At 42.3% G+C, this 23,634-nt stretch overlaps 1 protein-coding gene across 17 annotated transcripts in view; it reads right to left on the bottom strand.

The window, feature by feature from the left end:
- LOC130282764 (proto-oncogene tyrosine-protein kinase receptor Ret-like) overlaps nucleotides 1-23,634 on the bottom strand; it is a 597,601-nt gene that overhangs the window by 98,566 nt on the left and 475,401 nt on the right. Inside the window, exon 1 of one of the 17 annotated variants that reach the window (XM_056531413.1) lies at nucleotides 9,566-10,254. The exons of the other annotated variants lie outside the window; for them this stretch is intronic. Within the exon in view, the coding sequence (XP_056387388.1) occupies nucleotides 9,566-9,611 (46 nt within the window). The 5' untranslated portion in view covers nucleotides 9,612-10,254. Of the gene's footprint in view, nucleotides 1-9,565; nucleotides 10,255-23,634 lie in introns of those variants that run through there. 17 annotated transcript variants of the gene reach the window in all.

Raw genomic sequence — 23,634 nt, 5'->3', positions numbered from 1 at the left:
AAATTACATATGCAGCATTGCAGAATTTTGTTGCCTTTACTCCCCATGCCAAAGTACATTTTTTTGTTTGGGGGGGGGGGGGGGGGGGGGGAATACAGAAACACAGAATAAGACTTATAAGGGGTACTGCAGCCAAAATTAACGTATCCCCTATCCACAGAAGAAGTGACATCTGTTACACTTAGCTTATTCATCCCTTATGTGACTTGGAATATCCACATGTAACATATGTATCTATGTGAACATTACTATTCTGTATATGGCACATTAATTTGTTACACTAATTTGTTATATTAATATTTAACTAAAAATAAAAACAAACAAAATCATATTAAAAGGGCTAAGTAGCTGATCGTGGGGGGGTCCGACCTCCCACGATCATTAAATATAAACCCTTATTAGATATAGAAGAAAGAGAAAAAAAAAAAAAAAAAGAGAGAGAGAGAAAAAGAGAGAGAGAGAGAGAAAAAGAGAGAGAGAGAGAGAGAGAGAGAGAGAGAGAGAGAGAGAGAGAGAGAGAAAAAAAAGATATCTAGAACATAGATTATACACAGATAAAATAGACGATAGAGATAGATAAAGAGATAAATAGGTTTGTGCTCAGGGCTTCACACTCGTGCTCGATTACAACGATACATGCATACCTGCATGAAAGCCATTAAAACTTAAAGCGGTCAGATTTGTGCCCATAACCGCGACGGAGGGCAAAAAAGTCAACCTAGTAGAAAAATGACAGAATTTATAATCATAAACCAATACCACAACCCTAACACAAAACCCAATTTAGACTCTAACTTGAGACATGTAGACATGACATGTCTTTGCGTAACCATCATACCTGTAGATGTGACAGTTCTTAAGTAAACCATCGTGCCTGTAGATTAGACAGGTATTGCCTACCATCGTGCCTATAAATATGCCAGGTCTTAGCGTAACCATGGTGCCTGTAGATGTGACAGGTCTTGCAAAACCATCGTTCTTTTTGCAACCACCTGTGTGTCGTGATGTTGTTGCTCTAAAGATGTGTCAGTAACAACAACAACAACAACAACAACTGCGCAATGCAACCCCCTGCAGACATGGCAGTTATGTTAGGAAAACAACCGCTTATGTGTCATGATTTTATTTTGCTGGAGATGTGTCTGCAACAATAACATGTGCCCTTGGACAAAAATATTAAATGGTAGAGGCTGAATATCAGATGTCAACATACAAGTGCTAATATGTGACCGTAATACCGACTTAGTGACTAAAATGTGTTACAACTACTACAGTAACTTGTATGACCTATCAGCTGCAGGAATGAATGCTGGTATAACAGCATAGTAGCGTATGCACGCGATATGAACTGTAACATGTGAGGTAAACTGATGTTTGCAGAGTGTGCTGATCCAATGCTAGCAAGGAGTAAGACTGACTTGGTGGCATACATGATACACTTACTAACAATACTAATTGTAAGACTCGGCTGTAATAGTAAGGCTAGGTTCAGACTACGGAATTTCTGCCTGCAATTTCGCTTTGAAATTGCAGGCGGAAATTCCGCTTGCTAAAATGTATAGTGCAGTGAATGGTTTTCCGTTCACAAATTCACTCTTTGGAATTTGTGAACGGAAAATCCGCTTGGAAATTTCCACCTGAAGAAAGGGGTTGCTCTTTCTTCAGGCGGAAATCCACGCAGAACACATTGCAGTCTATTGGAGACTGCAGTGTCCGCGCGGTCCTAGCACCGACTGATTCAGTCAGCCTCTGAACCTAGCCTAATAAATAGCCGGAACTTCTGCTGAAACTGACAAAGTAGCTCAACTGGAAAACATATGTGTGATTTCAAAAATGTGTAGCACATGCGTGGGGTGACAGCTATAGTAGTGCGAAAGGGTTATTCAATATATAGATGTAATGAAACTATCAAGAGTATGCATGTAAATTGTAGCATCGACATCTGTAGGTAAACCTGTCTATGCACAGAAAATGGTTATGAACGTATGACTGATATGAAAACTAAGAACCTATGTACAGTAAAAATGTGGTGTATGACTGCACAGTGTAAAAGAGCATAAAATGCTATCAATACTTACAGTATTAGTATAAATATTATGAATGTATGCCCGGAATGAATGCTATGCAGTTATGTACCGTATGAATACTATAAGCCTATAAAACAGTATAAATGATATGAACGTATGTACCATAAAAAGCTATGAGCGTAAATACGGATATGCGTGAAAGTACCATAAATTGTGAGTGAATACTGTATAACGATACAAGCGAAAGTACAGTATAAGCTATGACCGTATGTACAGAATACTATAAGTGTGTGCATAGTATAAAACTACAAGCGTATTTACCGTATAAATGCTATGAGCACATGTACATTATAAATTATGTAAAATGTATACAGAGCATAGATGCCGATCACTACGCATAGTAATACTAGGAGCATATGCCCCGCACAAATGCCACAAGCTTCCGAACAGCACAAATGCCATGGGCGCATAAACACAAACACCATGAGCGCACACGCAGCACAAATGCCAAGAGCGCATGCGCAGCTCAAAAACGCCAAGAGTGCATGTGCAGCATAAATACTATAAACGTATGAACAATGAGAGCGTATGAACAGTATAAATACCATGAACAGTATAATGTCAAGAACAAATGAACTGTATCAATGCCATGAACGTATGACAGCATAAATGCCATGAGCATATGGACAGGATAAATTGCATGAGTGTAAGAACAGTAAAGCCATAAACGTATGAACAGTATAATACTATAAACGTATTATCCGTAGAAATGCCATGAGCGTATGAACAGTATAAATGTCATGAGCAAGTGAAAAATATAAAAGCCATGAGCATGTGAACAATATAAAATGCCATGAGTGTATGAACCGTATAAATGCCATGAGTGAATGATCAGTATAAATGCCATGAACAGTATAAATACCATGAGTTTATGAACAGTATGAATGCCATGAGTGTGTGAATGCCATAAACTTATCAACAGTATAGATGCCATGAGCATATGGACAGTATAAACGTCATGAGCGTAAAGATAGTAAAGCCATAAACGTATGAAAAGTATAAAAGCCATGAGCGTATGAACAGTATGAATGCCATGAGCGTATGAACAGTATGAATGCCATGAGCGTATGAATAGTCTAAAGCCACAAGTGTATAAACAGTATAAATACCTTGAGTACAATACAACAGTATATGGAAAATATGTTGCAGAAGCATATAGAAAAGATGTAGTACACACTATACTGAAAATATGAAGGGCTAGTAACACTAAAGGTAACAGAACCATACAATATGCATGCATTGTAACACAACACTGCACTGTGCACACAGGTCTACAGGGAATAAGAACTACAGTAAGTCAAACTACATAGGCGGTAAAAAGGCAGGCGGGGTATACAAGCTCCGAGCTGCAGCATAGTAACCACTGAATTCTACATGGGTGCACCAGAAAGACGTGAGAGACACAGGAGAGAACCGGTAGCTATGACAGGGGCGGGTGTACCGGGGGTAATGAGAGCAGTTCAGGCCGCTTGGATATAGTGCTGTAATCGGGGAACGGAAAGACACTGTGAGCTTCAGACGAGAAGGACTTCGTGCTGTCTGCATGAAGGCCGGATGTGCGCTCCTCTGCTCAGCAGCTGCTGTTGGGTCGGGCTCAGCTGACAACACTTGCTGATCAGCCCGCATGACGTCATCAGAAGGCACCCAAACCACGTGTCAAAAACACACTTCAGATATGCGCAGACCCACCGATGTAACCACCCTGGCTGACAGGCGCTGTGCGAGCTCCCCAAACCTGTACATGTATAACAGCACATTCACAATGACCCCGGCATTGGAGGTAAGCCACAACCTTATCAAGTGGGAGGTGGGCATCCTGCTGTGAGGCAGCTGCCGGGGCTATGGGAACTGCTAAGACCGAATCAGACATAGCCTCCAGTAAAAGCAGGGCTCCGAGAGGTGAAGAGACCCTCAGAGCTCCAGAATGTGGCGGGAGGATTCCAATGCTAGATGTAGCCGTGATGCCCTGATCCGCAAAAAGTCACGTACGCCCCACCAGTAGGTGCAGGTTCGTTATATACCCCCGCTTCTTTTTGCTCGTTATATACCCACAACTCCTTAATGCCCCACCTAGAAATGCAGAGGGGCGAAAAATACTCACGCCCCTCGCACAAATACAGCCTGATTGACTTCATACAAAGATGAACAGATAAAGAAAGATGGATAAAGATAATATATAAATAGACATCTAGGAGATACATAGGTCAAAAGAATGGATAAAGATGATAGGTAGAATAGATAAAGACAGACAGAAAGATAATATGCAAATAAACATCTAGAAGATAGATAAAAGGTAGATGATAGACAGGTAGATGGGATAGATAATGTTCTAGGTATTAGGAGTGCTATTGTGTTAGCCAGAACTAGAAAGAGCCCTATTTTAATTTTCGCACTACTACAATTTAGCTGTATTATCAGAGCCATCATGAATTAGGTTTCCGACATAATAATGAAGTACTTGTGGCTCCTCTATTCCATGTTCCGAGCTGCTGAGCATTCACAGTACATGGGTTCTTACTGTAAAACAATAACTATCTCCTTGTGCCTGTAAATGATTCATACAGAGAAGTCCGGCGTGTGTCATATATATATATATATATATATATATATATATATATATATATATATATATATATATATATATATATATATATATATCTCACCAATATTTTAGGAAAATGACTGTCCAGATATCATAGCAAATTCATCTATTAAAATTTCAAAACAGGAATAAAGTGGATAATCTGATCTCCCATCTCTCCACTAGTATTTGGTCACGTTTAGAGATGAGCGAATTTACAGTAATTCGATTCGTCACAAACTTCTCGGCTCGGCGGTTGCTGACTTTAGCCTGCATAAATCAGTTCAGCTTTTACATGCTCCGGTAGGCTGGAAAAGGTGGATACAGTCCTAGGAGAGAGTCTCCTAGGACTGTATCCACCTTTTCCAGCCCACCAGAGCACCTGAAAGCTGAACTAATTTATGCAGGCTAAAGTCATCAACTGCCGAGCCGAGAAGTTCATGATGAATCGAATTACTGTAAATTCACTCATCTCTAGTCACGTTCTCTATCCTAACAGCTAACTTTTCTGTCATAATTAGAGATGAGTGAACTTACAGTAAATTTGATTCGTCGAGAACTTCTCGGCTCGGCAGTTGATGACTTTTCCTGCATAAATTAGTTCAGCTTTCAGGTGCTCTGGTGGGCTGGAAAAGGTGGATACAGTCCTAGGAGACTCTTTCCTAGGACTGTATCCACCTTTTCCAGCCCACCAGAGCACCTGAAAGCTGAACTAATTTATGCAGGCTAAAGTCATCAACTGCCGAGCCGAGAAGTTTGTGACGAATGGAATTTACTGTAAATTCGCTCATCTCTAGTCATAATCTAAAATATTTCATAAATCTGGCACCTGTGTTTTGTTACATTTGTCTTGGCATTTGTTTTATGCATTTTCTTGCACAAAACTGTTTTGATAAAATGTTACATAAATGTCTATGGTGAAATATAAATATACAGTGATGAGTTTCTTTTTTTTTGTTTGGTTGGTGGCATTTTTTTTTAATTTTTTTTTTTTTTTTGCACAGTAGCTTTAGTTTTTTTTCTAAAGCGATACATAGGTATAGAATTTTTTTGTGCCATTCACCCCTTTAGATGTTTTATAGAAGTTAAAAAAAATTGCCTACAAACAATCAAAAACCACCTGCACGAAAGTAACAAAAACATTAAATCGCCATGATAAACTTTAGTATTTAACGCTATGAAAAAGGCTTAAAATTCATGGCATTTTAAAAGGGACATGAAAAAAATCCAAATAAATGAAGCAGGGATAACAGATTAACCCTTTATAATACACCCAAATACCATTTGCATTGTTATTATTCCCTGTAATGATGCCGAACAGCAGAAGTTCCCAGTTGGCGATGCAATTTTTTTTCTTGAATGGCTGCAGGTTGCTGTGCGTTCTCTGGGACCGGTCATGTGCCAGTGGTCAGTAGATTGGCTGCAGAACAATAAAGAGCTTCTCTAATGAAATCACTGGGGTAATGAACATTTTGCAGCAGGAAGAGGACATAAGTCTCTTTCCAGGGAACATAAAATTAATTTCGACCCATAAAATTACTCATGACGAAGGGTAAAATAAAAGTCAGATCACAGAAAGCCTGAAATTGGAATTATTTTCACCAGTACCCATAGCTACTAAATCAGTTGTTTCCCAACCAGGGTGCCTCAAACTGTTGCAAAACTACAACTCCCAGCATGCCCGAACAGCCTTTGGCTGTTCGGGCATGCTGGGAGTTGTAGTTTTGCAACAGCTGGAGGCGCCCTGGTTGGGAAACACTGTTCTAAATAATTCTTATTACAGGAGTTAAGGTAGTGCTTTTGTGCTTTGAGCAACTGAAAGTGGTCTGGGCATGCTGGGATTTGTAGTTTTGCAACACCTGGAGGCACCCTGGTTGAAATTTTTTTTATTAAAAATAGTGCTTAATAGCATGTAGTGATGGAAAATGTGCTTATGTGCTACGAGCAACCGAAAGTTGACCAAGCATGCTGGGAGTTGCAGTTTTGCAACAGCTGGAGGCACCCTGGTTGGAAAACACTGTACTAAATAGTGCTTAACAGCATACACAGAAGTTAAGGTAGTGCTGGAAAATGTGCTTCTAGCAACCGAAGGCTGTCCAGGCATGCTGGGAGTTGTAGTTTTGCAACAGCAGGAGGCACACTGTTTAGAAAACACTGTACGAAATAGGCTTTAATACCAAACACAGGAGTCAAGGAAATGTGCTTATGTGCATCAACCACAGCACACATAAATTGTAGCTCCTGGGCCCCAAATCCAAAATCTTCACTAGGGCTCCCAACTTAACATGTGCTTGTTATAATTAATAATGGTGTCTAATGTGTGGCCCCTCATGCACAAGGCTCCAGGTGCTAACTCTGCCCCCCTTCCTTTAGCTATATGCCTGGCCTTTGACATTGTTTTGACACTTTCCATTTCAAGTATACAAGTGTGTCTATCCATGACCTCCGCTTTATTCACTTTTAAACTTTTTTTTTTTGTATTTGTGTTGACAATTTTATTATCACAACTGATTAAACGTTTATTATACTTATTCACGGCTTCTTAAAAAAGGAGAACTCCAGCCAAAAATAACATCTCCTATCCACAGGACCCCCAGGATCTCCGGAACGGGACCTGGCTCTGCATTCATTTCTATGGGAGCACTGAAGAGACCCAAGTACAGTACTTGGGCATCTCCGACGCATCCATACAAATAAATGGAGCATGTGCAGTCTACCGGTAGACGACAAGCGCTCCTTCACTGACAGCCGAGGTCCCGTTTCGGAAATAGCAGGGTTCCCACCGGTCGGCCCCCGTGATCAGCTACTTATCTTCTATCCTGTGGATCGGACATACGTTAGTTTTGGCTGGAGTTCTCCTTTAACTGAGCCAAAGGCAACAACTCCACAGCTTCTAGAATCCCACAATCAATCTAGTTCTACTAAAATGAAGAACAGATCATACATAAGGAATACAAATTGTATTAGACATAATACACATAAGACATAGCAGAGTTGGGTTTGTCATCTGGCACGTAAGTCATAACTTCTTATCCGTTGTCTTCTCCATTACGTCTTGTACCTTGGACAGTTCTCAGTCTTGTCCAAACCAGGCAACACCACACATTGGTTTAACAAATTCAGCTCTGCTACATCTGTACATCCTGTAGGTTTTGTAGCAAAGAGCACTGATTTGCATCCCCTGCTCCTGGATTTTATGAGCAAACACTGACATATGGCGATAAGACTATATGACAAGACTGTTTACATTGCACGAAACAGCAGCTGCTTGGATCTTTATCAAACTTCGCAGACCTCTAGCTCACCTGCACTGGGAGGTGGACAAATCCCTAGTGAAGCCAGCCATAGACATAACTGAGTTATTAATACTGTCCGGAGCTTAGTAGAAAAATATTAGGGACAAACAAGTTTATCGCTGCGTCACATGGCATGTGATAAATTTGGCGCATCATCCTAGATAGGTTATAAACTTTTCTATTCCTTTTACCACCTTTTGGCTGACTCACTCGAAGTCAATAGGTTTCGCCAAAATACCAGTCCAGGCTGTTAACAATTGTGGCACATTTCACAACTCCGTTTAGCCACACACCCCTTTTCTTGACTTTTCAAAATTGTCTAGTGGGAGTATAATGTGTCTGGCATATGGAACGTACTTTCGTTTTTATGTTGCCAGAATTTTGGCGGACCTCCCTTATAAGCTTTATAAATTTTGGCGCACCTCCATTACATGCTTTACAATTTTGGCGCACCTCCATTACATGCTTTACAATTTTGGCGCACCTCCATTACATGCTTTACAATTTTGGCGCACCTCCCTTATAAGCTTTATAATTTTGGCGCACCTCCCTTATAAGCTTTATAATTTTGGCGCACCTCCCTTATAAGCTTTATAATTTTGGCGCACCTCCCTAACACGCTTTACAATTTTGGCGTGTCTCCCTTACGCGCTTTACAATTTTGGCACACCTCCCCTATACGCTTTACAATTTTGGTGCACCTTCCAAAAAGGCTCTTTATGAGGTGAACCAACAAGGGCGGCTCAAACGGTGTATAATACGTTTTTTTTATTGACTCGCAATTGTAAAGCGTGAGAGTCAAACAGCCGAGTTTCAGCAACGATTCGCTTTATTCTGATCACAACATTTTCAGTGGATTTTCACATGGGCAAACACTTTGGCATTGAAACAGTTAATAATGCAGAATTAGGTTAGCACCATTGGGCTGTGTTCACACTGGGCGGCTTATTGCGTTTTTTTAAAATGCGTTTTCTGTTTTCGTTGGTGGACGCCAAAACAAATCCAAATCAAAATAGCCAAGACGAAAAGTTAGACCTTTGTAATATTGGGAAATTCATCTGTTGCTTTTCCCCATTCCATGTAATTCCTGACATGATGCTGCTGCGCACATTGTAGCTAGTTTATAGGTCACATATCAACTTTCAAGCAGGACTCCAGTTTACACCAGAAAAACTTTGGAAACTACACAGTCACTACTAAGACCATATCATGACTGCTAAGCAATCTGCCCATAAATAGGTTAGTCACGTGATCTGATGGGCACAATAGGGTTAATATCTTTCATGTGTAGATATAAAAAATGATTAACTAAAAAAAGAACAGACGCACTGCAGCTACTTGTATGCAGTGTATGGAGCAGGGTTTCCCAACCAGGGTGCCTCCAGCTGTTGCAAAACTACAACTCCCAGCATGACCGGACAGCCTTCGGCTGTCCGGGCGTGCTGGGAGTTGTAGTTTTGCAACAGCTGGAGACACCCTGGTTGGGAAACACTGGTATGGAGAGAACAGAATTATTAGTATCAATACAGATTTCTGATACAATGAAGGGATAGCTTCTTCATTCTGGGTATAGGAAGGTGATAGTAGACAGGATAACTTACCTTGGGAGAGGCAAAGGATGCATAGTGCCCACCTGACTGATGCCATGCTGTGCTGCCAGTGGTTTCACTGCTGGAGGTAGAAAGTTGATCCTCTGCAATAATCCACTTCTGTCTCCAGGGCGTGTCTGGCAGGAGACTACACCAAATAATCAGATCTTTTATATAGGGGCTTGTAATTCCTCAACCAGACTGCCCCATGATGTCCTGGTCCAGGGACTGTAGGTGGATGTGCTCAGTCTTGGCTATCTCATCTCTGGAGTGTGTTCAGCATGCAGCATGGATCTGCACTGGAGATGCTCACTGATCATGCTGCATGGTGCTGCCTGTCTGCTTTTGGGAAATGACTCTGGAAGAGATACAACCCCTCCTTGAGGTCCAAGAGTGATCACAAGACAATGATATCCACAGAAGGAAAAGTTGATGCAGATAGGTGGTAGGTAAGGTCCACTCCTCAGATCAGTTACCTTCTCCAAAACATTCTAAAGCATCACCTTAACCCTTAGCTAGCCCTGGCACTCTTCTTGGTACTCTCTGGAACAGGAGGCACTAAGATATAGTCCTGCTTAGAGTCCCAGCCCAATGTGCAGCAATGTCAGGGAGGAGGATGCTGCTGTAGTTGTGACTAGTGGGTCCCTTGTAATAAGTGATGCCTCTGGGTGGATCCTGCTCTCCTAGACAAGCAGAGCAGTAATGAAGGCAGGAGCAGATAGGAGCTCAGCTACACCCTGCCTAATTAATAAACTGCAGGCAGGAGCCAGCAAGGGAGGGAGGGGCAGGCGGTGGGGGGGAAACACTCACATATGTACTGGGATGAAGTTAAAAGGGCAAAAGGAAGGAACAGACACGGCTATCATCAAAACCAATCAGCCAGAAAATGCATTGCTAACCCCTCAGGCTGCAGAAGGCTGGGGAGTTAACCCCCTGCATGCTAGGAGCACCTGTTTAGAAGTAGTGGTGCGGGCTGACAACCTGTGCACGTGTTTACGTACCGTCTAGTATGAATGCACGTTTTTTTCTACAAATCCGGCAAATGAAATCGGGCAAAGGGTTAAGAGTTTTAAAAGGGAATCGGTCGTGTTTAACAAGGAGTCTGATCTGTCAGCATCATGTTATAGAGCAGGAGAAGCTGATAGAAAATGCTTTGGAAAGAAGATTTCCTACGACCAGGGCCGGTTCTGCCTATAGTCAAAATAGGCTGCCGCCTAGAGCGCCCTCTTGATGGGGAGCCGCTCTGCCCGCTGCAAAAAAGTTAGTTAGTTAAAAAAGTTATATGAAGCACCCGCCACTCATCCAAACCACCCGCCAAGTCAGAACCAACGTCGTGCGTGAAAGGACCCAAGTAGTAGGTGATTACATGAGGAGGAGGTTTGTAACAGTCCCCCCAGTGGAAAGGTGGGGCGTGTCAAAGGGCGGGGTCAAGGGGCGGTAAAATTAGCTTTCGCCTAGGCTGGAAAAATTCTTGCACCAGTCCTGCCTACAACTTATATTTTATTTTTTACATCTCTGTATGTATGCTCATGCAAGGAAGGCTCACAGTCATCCGCTCCACCCACTGGACTCCTAAGCCTTGAATGGGCAGGGATTTTAACCAATAAGTTACAAGTCATATTATCTTCTTACAAAAACAACTTATTTCCATCTGATCAGCTTCTCCTGCTTTATACCATGATGCTGGCAGATTGACTGTCTTTTATTATGGTCATGCAACCATTGGTTGTGTCAAATTGAATAGCCCAATAAAACAACTTATTGAATGTTTATTGGGGTCTTCAAGTAGTGAGCTGAAATAGATTCTGAAGATAGGTGGAATATATACTGTGTATATACATATACGAGGTCTGTGTGGAAAGTATACAGCCTTTGGTAATATAATCAGAATGCTTTACATGACATCGAAGTATAATAAGTTATACTGAATCTTTTCCCAGAACACTATACACTTATCTGCCGGGCTCCTCTTACTGTATAACATGCTGCCTGCAGAAAGTATTTTTTGTATTTTTTTACATGACAGGTTGTCTTTAAAGCGTGCTGTCAGATCCCCCCCCCCCTCCAAAAAAAAACAACTGTTAAATATTGCTCAGTACCTCCTCCTGATCATGTACATGTAATTTCTATGTGTCTACGACCTATATTTCTCTCAGAATTACCTTTATTTACTTGCCATCATTGCTCAGTGAGGTTTCTGTCCATGCAGAGGCATGGGGCGTGTCTCTCTCTTCTCCTCACTGTGATGACTACTTCCTCACTCTGCTCTGACTCACAGAGGGCCAGGAGCAAGCACAGCAGCTCTGGACCTGCCTGCAGCTCTGTCAATCACTCATGGTGTCCATGACATGACTATGACCACTCGACACTGCAGGACTGGTATTTCTCCCAGGAGGCAGGGGAACCCCTTGTGGCCATTTTTTTGACTGAATTTTTCAATATGAAATACTGAAAATTTTCTGATGAAAGCAGTTGCAAAACATATAGTTTTTGCATGCTTTATAACATATCAGGGCGGACTGACAACCCTCAGGGCCCCCGGACCAAAAAATGCAAGGGCACCCTGCAATGCTTCGCCACTGGTCACACTTCTGCCCCTATTCCACCCAAATCCCTCCACCACCCCTACACACAAAATAAACTAAATTTTATAACCCTTTAACGTAGGTAAAATAATTTTCCATGACTAATAATATATATAGTAAATATATATAGTAAATATATACCACCACACAATAACTGGATAATACCGCCATACTGTACTAAATAAAACCAGTATACACAGACCAGTATACTATACAGGGTCTGTATATTATATGAGTGATTATATACAGGATCATATAGCGGTAGATACCAGCTGTACAGAGATCTGTATACTATATAAGTGATTATATACAGGACCATATGGCGGTAGATACCAGCTGTACACAGGATATGTATACCATATAAGTGATTATATACAGGACCATATGGCGGTAGATATCAGCTGTACATAGGATCTTTACACCATAGAAGTGATTTCAGTTACATAAAGGGACTCACAATTACGTATTTTCTGATCAGCGGCATTCTCTTGCCTTTTCTTCTCCGTCTGGATCAGACCGCCATGACGATCTCATGTCAGAGAAGCATGTCAGACTCTGCATTTTTTTAGTGCCCTCCCCTCCTCTACACAATTTTCCCATCTATAGGCTCACAAACTGTAATAATGCCCTCCTTGGTGTACTGCACAGTAAAAGGGCAGGTAGGTAGGTAGCCAGGTAAATAGGTAACTAGGTAGCTAGATCAGAAAGCTAGATATGTAGGTAGGTGACTTGCTAGGTTCTTAGGCAGCCATGTATGAAGGCCAGATATGTACATAGTTAGGTAGCCAGGTATGTAGGTAGGTAGCAAGATATGTATGTAGGTAGTTAGGCAGACAGGTATGTAGGTAGTTAGATAGCCAGGTATATAGGTAAGTAGTTAGGCATCCAGATATTAAGTTAGGTAGCCAGGTAGTTAGTCAAGTATGTAGCCAGCACCTCCCTCCACCCAGTGGCGGATCCAGAGTCTAGTCTCAGGAGGAGCACAATCAGAGTATTTTGTGTTAACAGAAAATAAGGTGTTGCTTACGGAAGTTACTGGTAGGTAATGTCCCCAGGAGGTAGTGGCCCCTAGGAGATCATGCCCCCAGGTAGTTAATGTCCCCCAGGTAGGTAGTTATGCTCCCTGTGGGTAAATCCCCCAGATAGCTGCCCCGTATGAAAATCCCCTGTAGTTAGTAGGTAGCCCTCCTATTAGTTTGGTCCATATTAGGTAGGCAGTAACATAGTAGATAGTCCCTCACATTAGGTGTAGGCAGCAGAGTTCCCTCACATTAGGTGTAGGCAGCAGAGTTCCCCCACAGTAGGTGTAGGCAGTGGGGTTCCCCCACAGTAGGTGTAGGCAGCGGGGTCCCCCCACAATAGGTGTAGGCAGCGGGGTCCCCCCACAGTAGGTGTAGGCAGCGGGGTCCCCCCACAGTAGGTGTAGGCAGCGGGGTCCCCCCTACAGAAAGTATAGGCAATGGGGGCCCCCCTACAGTAGGTGTAGACAACAGGGTCCCCCCACAGTAGGTGTAGGCAGCAGGGTCCCCCCACAGTAGGTGTAGGCAGCGGGGTCCCCCCTACAGAAAGTATAGGCAATGGGGGCCCCCCTACAGTAGGTGTAGACAACAGGGTCCCCCCACAGTAGGTGTAGGCAGCAGGGTCCCCCCACAGTAGGTGTCAAGTTTTTCATCCCCAATCCCAGGTTGAAAAAAAAATGATGCTCACCTGATGTCCCACGCAGCGCAGCAGGGGCCCGCGTCTTCCTTCCTCCACAGTGCAGGCGCCGATATGTGACATCATCGGCGTCTGCACTGCGCAGCGGGTATGGAGGTCACGTCTCCTCTGTGTAGGCGCAGAGATGGCTCACACAGAGGGGACGCCTTCTGCTGTATGTGCGTGTACCGCGCATACAGGAGAAGGCAGCACTGTCTGCTGGGGATTCGGGGCAAGTGTCTAGACCCTCAGTAGCGGCGGCTGCAGCGGGCCCTTTATCCGTCCGGGCCCTCGGACAATGTCCGATCGGACCGGCCGGTCAGTCGGCCACTGTAACATATCAAAAGTTATTGTATCTGACAGTGCCCATTTAAGGAACAACAATTCTCCTGTTTATAGCCTTATTTCACTGTTTTATGGATAAAGTTGATGAATGTTAGTTTTTATATTAATAACTCCGATTGTTACCTCTTAAAGGCAGTTTTTTTTTTTAAATATACTTTTATAACAATTGTCCAGCATCTCTCTGTTAGCAGATATACACCAGTATATAGTATAGTATACAGTAACGCTCTATATGACAAGGTTGGTTGCTGAACTAATTTAAAATTCCCATAGCTGAGCACTTGCTTGGATTTACAGCCTGCCAGTGCAGTCCCATAGTGACATATCATCCCATATAGAAGTAGAGCAGAAAATACTGTAGAACCATGTGATGGTTGCGTTTCGCTCAGTAGAAGCATCAGGGGTCCCTCAGGTTATGTGTTCAGGTAAGAGTATGATAGGGAGCTGTGCCATTATTGCTTGAGGAAACCTATGGCAAAACCACTTAGCGGCAGTTCCCTGAAATTGTTCTATAAAGAGAAATTGCAATGTTTACATGTCAAAAAGTACCAGGGATTTGTAACAAAAGCTAGACACCATCAAGGGCCCACATACTGTTATATAAATTGCTGTTACCTGAATCCATTAAAGGAGAACTCCAGCCAAAACAAACTTATCTTAAGAAGGTGATCACGGGGGTCCGACTGCTGGGACCCCTGCAATCTCTCCAACAGGACTCGGTTCTCAGTGAGGAGCTTGTGCTGCAGACGGCATGCACTCCATTAATTGCTATGGGGGAGCTGAATAGACTCGAGTACAGCACTCAGGCATCACTCCCATAGAAATGAATGGACTGCACGCACGTCTTCACTGACAGCTGGAGTCCTTTTCTTTAATGTTAAATACAGTGCTGTTACCTGATTCCATTAAAGAAGAACACCAACCAAAACTAACTTCTCCACAGAATAGGGGATAAGTAGCTGATCGCAGGGGGTCCGACTGCTGGAATCCCCCGCGATCAGCTACTTATTCCCTATTCTGTGGATACAGGATTAGTTTTGGGTAGAGTTCTCCTTTAATCACTCTCCAAACATACCATGCCACCAGATGGGTATGTTGGGATTATATGTAGGATTTGAATGCATTTATTTTGTAAATGGTTAAGCTGATATAATCTTATTTTATGGTGTTTCTCCAAAGAGAATGTATCTACATTTGTAAGATGTGAAGAAAAATGCCTGATGAGAAAAGAAGGAAAATGAAGAAAGTGGTAAACCACAAGAGGAAATGAGTTCTGAGTGATAAGAGGATGCAAGAAATTGGCTTTGGTGAAGATGAATGAAAGAACAAATGACTTAAGGGGGTCATTGATAGACGAAGGATAACAAAGGGGGCTTCTGGTCACACATGTGACCAGGTAACTGAGCTTGGAGAAAGACGACCCAGCGTTGGATTTAACTACATTTTCTGATGTACGTGGATAATAAAGATAATTATAACAAAACTGCGTCCATCAGAAGAATTGTGGTAGGAGAACTCTTCTGCTGGTAAATAAATATTTTAGCCCAGTAAACGTTACACTGTATGTAAACTATTACTATAAGGATAAATGATTTAAAGAGAATGTGTCATTAGAAAATATCAGGTTTTGTTGTTAACCATATTTTGTAACAATTTTTGGTGATGTTTTTTCTCATTTTCTATTTTACTTTCTTTAGTGTAGAATAATCCAGGTTTCATTCAGGCCACCAGGTCTAATACTAAGCTGAAACTGCCTGTCATGTACAGATCATTTCCTAGTAATTTCTTTTTTCTTTTTATGACAAACAGGAGTATGTAAAAGGTGACCCCAGTATATAGATAAGACACTATTTACAAACGCAGAAGCTCAGCATCCCTCTCCCTGTAGAATGACCTCTGAAAAGGTCACTAAACATGCTCAGTGCAATCTCCAATTCAGGTGAATGGGACAGCTCTTATCTATTGTTGTCTATGTTCCGCGGGTCCTGCTGTATAGCATATCTCTAAATTCTGTTAAAAACAGCTCAAGCAAGATGGCTGCCCCTATAGTGATGTATAGAAAATGTAATTAAAAAATGACAACAAATTAGAACAAGAGAACATTTTATGGTATCTAGCTCTGATCAAGAAAAAAAAAAAAGGACCCACTAGAGTCATTTAGGTAAAAAATTAAATTGAGTGCAAATTGTAATTAAAAAAATCAATACATTATTTTTTACGCAAAAAACAGATTTCTCCAGCAGCATTAGCCATATAAAAAACAATTCTTCTTTATTAATAAAGATAAAATATCATCACAATATTAGTCCAGGTAAGGCTGCATTCACACCTCAATTTCACTCTACGGGTGCCGGATCCGTCTGGGGGAGGGGAAAACCGGGCACTCCCGTATCCCAGCCGGACCAGTGCTGAAATCCATTTTAATGAGCCGACCGAAGTGAAACTGTGACTCTGGTTGGCTCATTTTTGACCCATTTTAGGTTTTCTGACCGGACCTAAAACCGCAGTATACTACGGTTTTAGGTCCGGTCACAAGACCGGATACAGGTAAAAAATTTGCCGACCAGAGTCACCATTTGACTCCGGTCGGCTCATTAAAGTAAATGGATTTCAGCACTGGTCCGGCTGGGGTAAGGGAGCGCCTGGTTTTCCCCTCCCCCAGCCGGATCCGACACCCGTAGAGTGAAAACGAGGTGTGAATGCAGCCTAAAAAAGCTTTACAGCCAATGCGTTTCAGCTAGTTGACTGGCCTTAGTCATGGATCCAATCAACTGGCCAAAACACGTTGGAAGCAAAATAGGGGAGGGATTTAGGTCTCTGAATTCCTGACACTTTGTTAGACTCTTCAGAGGATTGGGCTGTCAGTCTTGAGCTATCAGTAGTGATGTCGCGAACATAAAATTTTCAGTTCGCGAACGGTGAACTTCCGCAAATGTTCGCGAACCGGGCATATACATGATATACACCGCATATAAATGATATGTGTGGGGACAGCACAGGGGGCATTATATGTGTGGAGCACAGAACAGGGGGCATTATATCATATAATGCCCCCTGTGTTGTGCCCCTCACATATAATGCCCCCTGTGTTGTGCCCCTCACCTATAATGCCCCCTGTGCTGTGCCACACATATAAATTATTTGTGAGGGGCACAGCACAGGGGGTATTATATGTGTGGGGCACAGCACAGGGGGGCATTATATGATATAATGCCCCCCTGTGCTGTGCCCCTCACATATAATGCCCCCTGTGCTGTGCCCCTCACATATAATGCCCCCTGTGCTGTGCCACACATATAAATTATATGTGTGGGGCACAGCACAGGGGGCATTATATGTGTGGGGCACAGCACAGGGGGGCATTATATGATATAATGCCCCCTGTTCTGTGCCTCACACTTGTATTGCCCCTGTGCTGTGCCCCTCACATATATTGCCCCCTGTGCTGTTCCCCTCACATATATTGCCCCCTGTGCTGTGTCCCACACATATAATGCCCCCTGTGCTGTGCCCCTCACATATAATTCCCCATCATGCGCCCTCCATATATAATGCCCCCATCATGCGCCTCTCACATATAATGCCCTCTGTGCTGTGCTCCTCACATATAATGCTCCTGTCATGTGCCCCTCACATATAATGCCCCCATTCTTTGCCCCTCACATATAATGCCCCCATCATGCGCCCCTCATATATAATGCCCCCTGTGCTGTGCCCTTCCGAGGGGACAGGACATGGGGCTTTATATGTGAAGGGCACAGCACAGGGGGCATTATATGTGAGGGCGCATGATGGGGGCATTATATGTGAGGGGCACAGCACATGGGGCATTATATGTGAGGGGCGCATGATGGGGGCATTATATGTGAAGGGCACAGCACAGGGGGCATTATATATGAGGGGCGCATGATGGAGGCATTACATGTGAGGGGCAAAGAATGGGGGCATTTTATGTGAAGGGCACAGCACAGGGGGCATTAAATGTGTGGGGCACATGACAGGAGCATTATATGTGAGGGGCACAGCATAGAGGGCATTATTATGTGGGGGGAACAGGACGGGTCATAATTATTATATGTAGGGGCACAAGATGGGGCATTATTACTATATGTGAAGGCACAGAGTGTTTTGCCTTTCAGAAGTATAGTGTATATTATGAGGAATTTCTGGGGTGGTACGTTTTTTAGGGCGCCACAATACATTACGGTATTTTACTCAGAGGGTGCACTGCACAGCAAGTTATATTCAGAGAATGCACTGTGTGGTAACATTAGATTTAGAGGGCACAGTGTGTGGTAGTATTATATTCAGTTGGTGCAGTGTGTGATAGTATTATATTTAGAGGGTGCAGTGTGTGATAGTATTATATTCAGAGGGTGCAGTGTTTGGTAGTATTCAATTTAGAGGGCACAGTGTGTGGTAGTATTATATTCAGAGGGTGCAGTGTGTGGTAGTATTATATTCAGAGAGTGCAGTGTGTGGTAGTATTATATTTAGAGGGTACAGTGTATGGCGGTATTATATTCAGAGGGTACAGTGTGTTGTATATTCAGGGGGTACAGTGTGTCAGAATTATATTCAGAGGGTGTGTGCCAGTATTATATTCAAAGAATACAGTGTTTGGCAGTATTATAATAATTATTGTTTTCATATAGAGGATCAGAATGCGCTGACATAGTGAGGAGACGTCTGGGCATCAAGTTCTGCAGAGAGAAGATTTAGCTGGAACAAATCCTTGCGGTATGTACCAGCTGAATTAGATAAGGAAAGACTATAGAGAAGACGTCACCTGTAATCACTGATATCATTGTTTATTCTCCTCACTATAGAGAAGACGTCACCTGTAGTCACTGATATCATTGTGTATTCTCCTCACTATAGAGAAGACGTCACCCATAGTCACTGATATCATTGTGTATTCTCCTCACTATAGAGAAGATGTCACCTGTAATCACTGATCTCTATAGTGAGGAGAATACACAATGATATCAGTGATTACAGGTGACGTCTTCTCTATAGTGAGGAAAATACACAATGATAAGACGTCACCTGTAGTCACTGATATCACTGTGTATTCTCCTCACTATAGAGGAGACGTCACCTGTAATCACTGATATCATTGTGTATTCTCCTCACTATAGAGAAGATGTCACCTGTAATCACTGATCTCTATAGTGAGGAGAATACAGAATGATATCAGTGACTACAGGTGACGTCTTCTCTATAGTGAGGAGAATACACAATGATATCAGTGATTACAGGTGACGTCTTCTCTATAGTGAGAATACACAATGATAACAGTGATTACAGGTGACGTCTTCTCTATAGTGAGGAGAATACACAATGATAAGACGTCACCTGTAGTCACTGATATCATTGTGTATTCTCCTCACTATAGAAAAGAGGTCATCTGTAATCACTGATATCATTGTGTATTCTCCTCACTATAGAAAAGACGTCACCTGTAGTCACTGATATCATTCTGTATTCTCCTCACTATGTCCCATCAGAGCTGGAGTTACTTGTAAGTTCTGCAGTTATGATGGGTGAAACAACAACTCCCAGCATCCCCTTACCACTGCTTAGGTCATACTGGGAGCTGTAGTTTTAAATGGTAAAAATTTCTTTAGCCCTTTCCCATTCTGTGGCAATTGGTATATTTGATTATTATTCTGACATATGAGCACGGCCTAAGAGTCTTAAACAAGGTTAGGACTGTATGATACATTTAATAATATTGTAAGTTCCGTAATCTTATTTTCTGTCCACCAACACAAAATACTCTAATAGTGCCCCTCCCGAGAAGCCACTCTGGATCCGCCCCTGGCCTCCAGCTGATGCAAGACACACGGACTGATATTTGAGCCCTAAAAAGGGCTTTTTTTGGGTACTGTCCTTAAAGCAGATGTTAGACTAGTGCTTTAGGAGTAAAGTGGACCCTGAATACACCACCTAGCAGCAACCTAGCTATTGCTTTCCCTATTACAGCAGGAGCAGCTTCTCTGTCCTTCCACTTTCTAAGTCTGCAGCATGCCGAATGAAGGAAAAATGGCATCCATGCAGGAGGTAGGAAGGTCTGGAAGGGAGGGACTGCTGCTGATTGGCTGTAATGTGTCTGTTGACTCTGACTCACAGCGTCAAAGTTTACCGCAATGTTAAAGTATAGGGGGCAAATCGAACTTCACATATGTTCGCCCAGCGATGCGAACGTGAACATGCCGGCGAACAATTCGCGACATCTTTAGCTATCAGCTGTGCTATGAAGCTATGTAATCCAAGGGGTTAAAGGAACAGATTAAGTGTTATCTCTTATCGCAACTATTAGAGCGGGGTGATATTAGAGTGGGCTGTATACTACAGTTCTCACACTTAAGTGATGGTGTGGGTGTAGCTGATGTATCTATACCATCACCGTATGGTGTAAGATTACAACAGTCTGTGGGATTATATAATGCATTGGTTTCATTACTATTCCTATTTATTAAATTTTTGTATTTCTGTTGTGTATATAGTGTATTCATGTTCACAGTTTTGCTTAGGCATTGGCATCACTCTTTGTCCCAAGTGGCACTCACAAGTTCTCTGATCTCAGACACTTGGGCTCATTAAGCTATCAATAAGTTTTTGGAGCATAGGATGAATTCCACACAAATACATGAAGAACACATTCATCAAAGTTGCACATTTTTGTGCAGAAATGGGGTCTTTAGAGAATTTGGGCTAATGGGGCTAGAAGAGGGCTTAGACTTGTATGGAGTGAGCGTGCCAGGGCCGCACCCTCATTATATGTGACTTTAGGGCCGACTTGAGACAACTAAAGTTGCAGGTGGTGTATATTTGTGCACCCGACACAACGCCAACCCCATAGCCACTGGATTTACTAAGAGGCCTAAAATGGGCGGAGCTTTACTCACTTACAGCATACCAAATGCAGCAGATAGTAAAGGTCCCCCCAATGTCTCTATGCAGATGTCCTTGTTGGATTTAAACTGAGGTCCATGTCTGGGAATTTTCTTCAAGTAACTTTTTAATCTCTGCAAGAAAAGTTTGCGGGATCATTTTTGTGGATCTTTTCTATCCTTTGTCGGCTGTACGTCCCCTATTGCATAGGAAGATGTGTTGTGGATGAACGCAGATTTTTTTTTTAACCTGCTTTAGCAATGCTATTAGCAAGAACACTTACCCCATGTAATAGAGACCTCAGATTGTTTATTTGCAGGACTAAAGGTGTCTGATCTTGACAGGCCACCAATGACCTATGAGTTCAAACCAATTTTTATAATGTCAATTATAATAAGGAGTAATGCAATTGACAAAGGTAATATGTATGAAAAATCATTCATTATTTATTAAAAATAAAATGCTTATATATATATATATATATATATATATATATATATATGTCCCTCACTAGGTCATGCAGATTACATGTCTTTTTATGTGTCTGTATTAGGCTCACAAATCCCTCTGTTCTGCTGCTCACTCATTCTGACATCCATTACTCAAGAAGGGGCGTGTCCGCACAAGCGCTGAGTTTGCCCTCACTCCCCATGCATTTACTTCCTCCCAGAGTCTGCTGGTCTCTTCATCCAATCACTGTGTTAAGAGAGGAGTCTGATAGACAGGAGAGAGAGCACAGAGGAGTAATATCAGACAGGAGAGAGCACAGAGGAGTCCTATCAGACAGGAGAGAGCACAGAGGAGTACTATCAGACAGGAGAGAGCACAGAGGAGTACTATCATACAGGATAGAGCACAGAGGATTGCTATCAGATAGGAGAGAGCACAGAGGAGTACTATCCGACAGGAGAGAGCACAGAGGAGTGCTATCAGATAGGAGAGCGCACAGAGGAGTACTATCAGATAAGAGAGCACACAGAGGAGTACTATTAGATAGGAGAGCGCACAGAGGAGATCTATCAGACAGGAGAGGGCACAGAGGAGTACTAACAGACAGGAGAGGGTACAGAGGAGTACTATTAGACAGGAGAGGGCACAGAGGAGTCCTATCAGACAGGAGAGAGCACAGAGGAGTACTATCAGATAGGAGAGCGCACAGAGGAGTACTATCAGACAGGAGAGAGCACAGAGGAGTCCTATCAGACAGGAGAGAGCACAGAGGAGTACTATCAGATAGGAGAGCGCACAGAGGAGTACTATCAGACAGGAGAGAGCACAGAGGAGTACTATCAGATAGGAGAGCGCACAGAGGAGTACTATCAGACAGGAGAGAGCACAGAGGAGTACTATCAGATAGGAGAGCGCACAGAGGAGTACTATCAGACAGGAGAGAGCACAGAGGAGTACTATCAGACAGGAGAGAGCACAGAGGAGTACTAGCCCACCCTCACATACTGGACTTTGTCCATGCCTGTGCTTCAGCTGGGACAAAGGTGATGCTGCAGCCAGACAGGATTATGTCCTGGATGGTATGGGGACTCCTAGTGGTCTTTTTTTTAAGCCATGATTTCTATAAAAAGGAGATAACATTTCTTGATGAAGTATATTAAACATTTTAATGTTTTGCCAAGATGTACAACATATAAAAAGTTTTTGATTCTGACAGCGCCAATACATAGAAATCAGCCAACCCTTCTATAGTAAAATGCTAAGTCAGTACTACATAATATCACTATCATACTACATGTTCATCATTTTGCATTATTGTTATTTGTCTATAAAGGTCAAATGACCCCAGGTCAGTGCTAATGTTGATTTTAGTGTGTGCTTGTGTAGGTTTATCATGTTCCCATGCTAAATCATGAAGTTTATTTTATGGTTAATAAATAATGATAACTGAATTAAGCTGATACATTGCATTTAATTGAGTTCTCACTTTTATATTCTCCATATCCTTATTATTATGATTATTATTATCATTATTATTGTTATTATTATATAATTTTGATTTCTTTATCAGTCCCCAGCTCACTATGACGCTCTTTCCTCTGAATTTGATGCTTGAACATCTGAAATATTTAAAAATATTGAAAGAAAATATTTGTATTAGATTTTTATTATAAGAATTATTTCTAAAATACTGTATTTAGTGTTGGGATAATGCAAGGTTTCATTGTTTTATTCAATGTTTCCCAACCAGGGTGCCTCCAGTTGTTGTGAAACTACAACTCCCAGCATACCCGGACAGCCGTTGGCTGTCCGGGTATGCTAGGGGTTGTAGTTTTGCAACAGCGGGAAGAGCCCTGGTTGGGAAACACTGGTTTTATGTGTTATACTTGAAGTCTAAAGGGAACCTGTCAGATGTAAAAAGGCTAATGTTGGTGTTACACAGCCGGTGAGTAAGCAAAAGGTGACATCATAGCGAGTCATTAGGAATAGAAGAAATCCTATGTAGAGAAGGTATTGTAAAATGGGATTAAAAATTGCCACTCAAATTAGTGAATAATTTATTGAGTCATGGACGGATATACATTAACATCTTCATCGCACCAGCTT

The sequence above is a fragment of the Hyla sarda genome, chromosome 7 (assembly GCF_029499605.1).
Source record: "Hyla sarda isolate aHylSar1 chromosome 7, aHylSar1.hap1, whole genome shotgun sequence".
Classification (NCBI taxonomy): domain Eukaryota; kingdom Metazoa; phylum Chordata; class Amphibia; order Anura; family Hylidae; genus Hyla; species Hyla sarda.
This window is presented reverse-complemented; position numbering and strand designations above follow the sequence as displayed.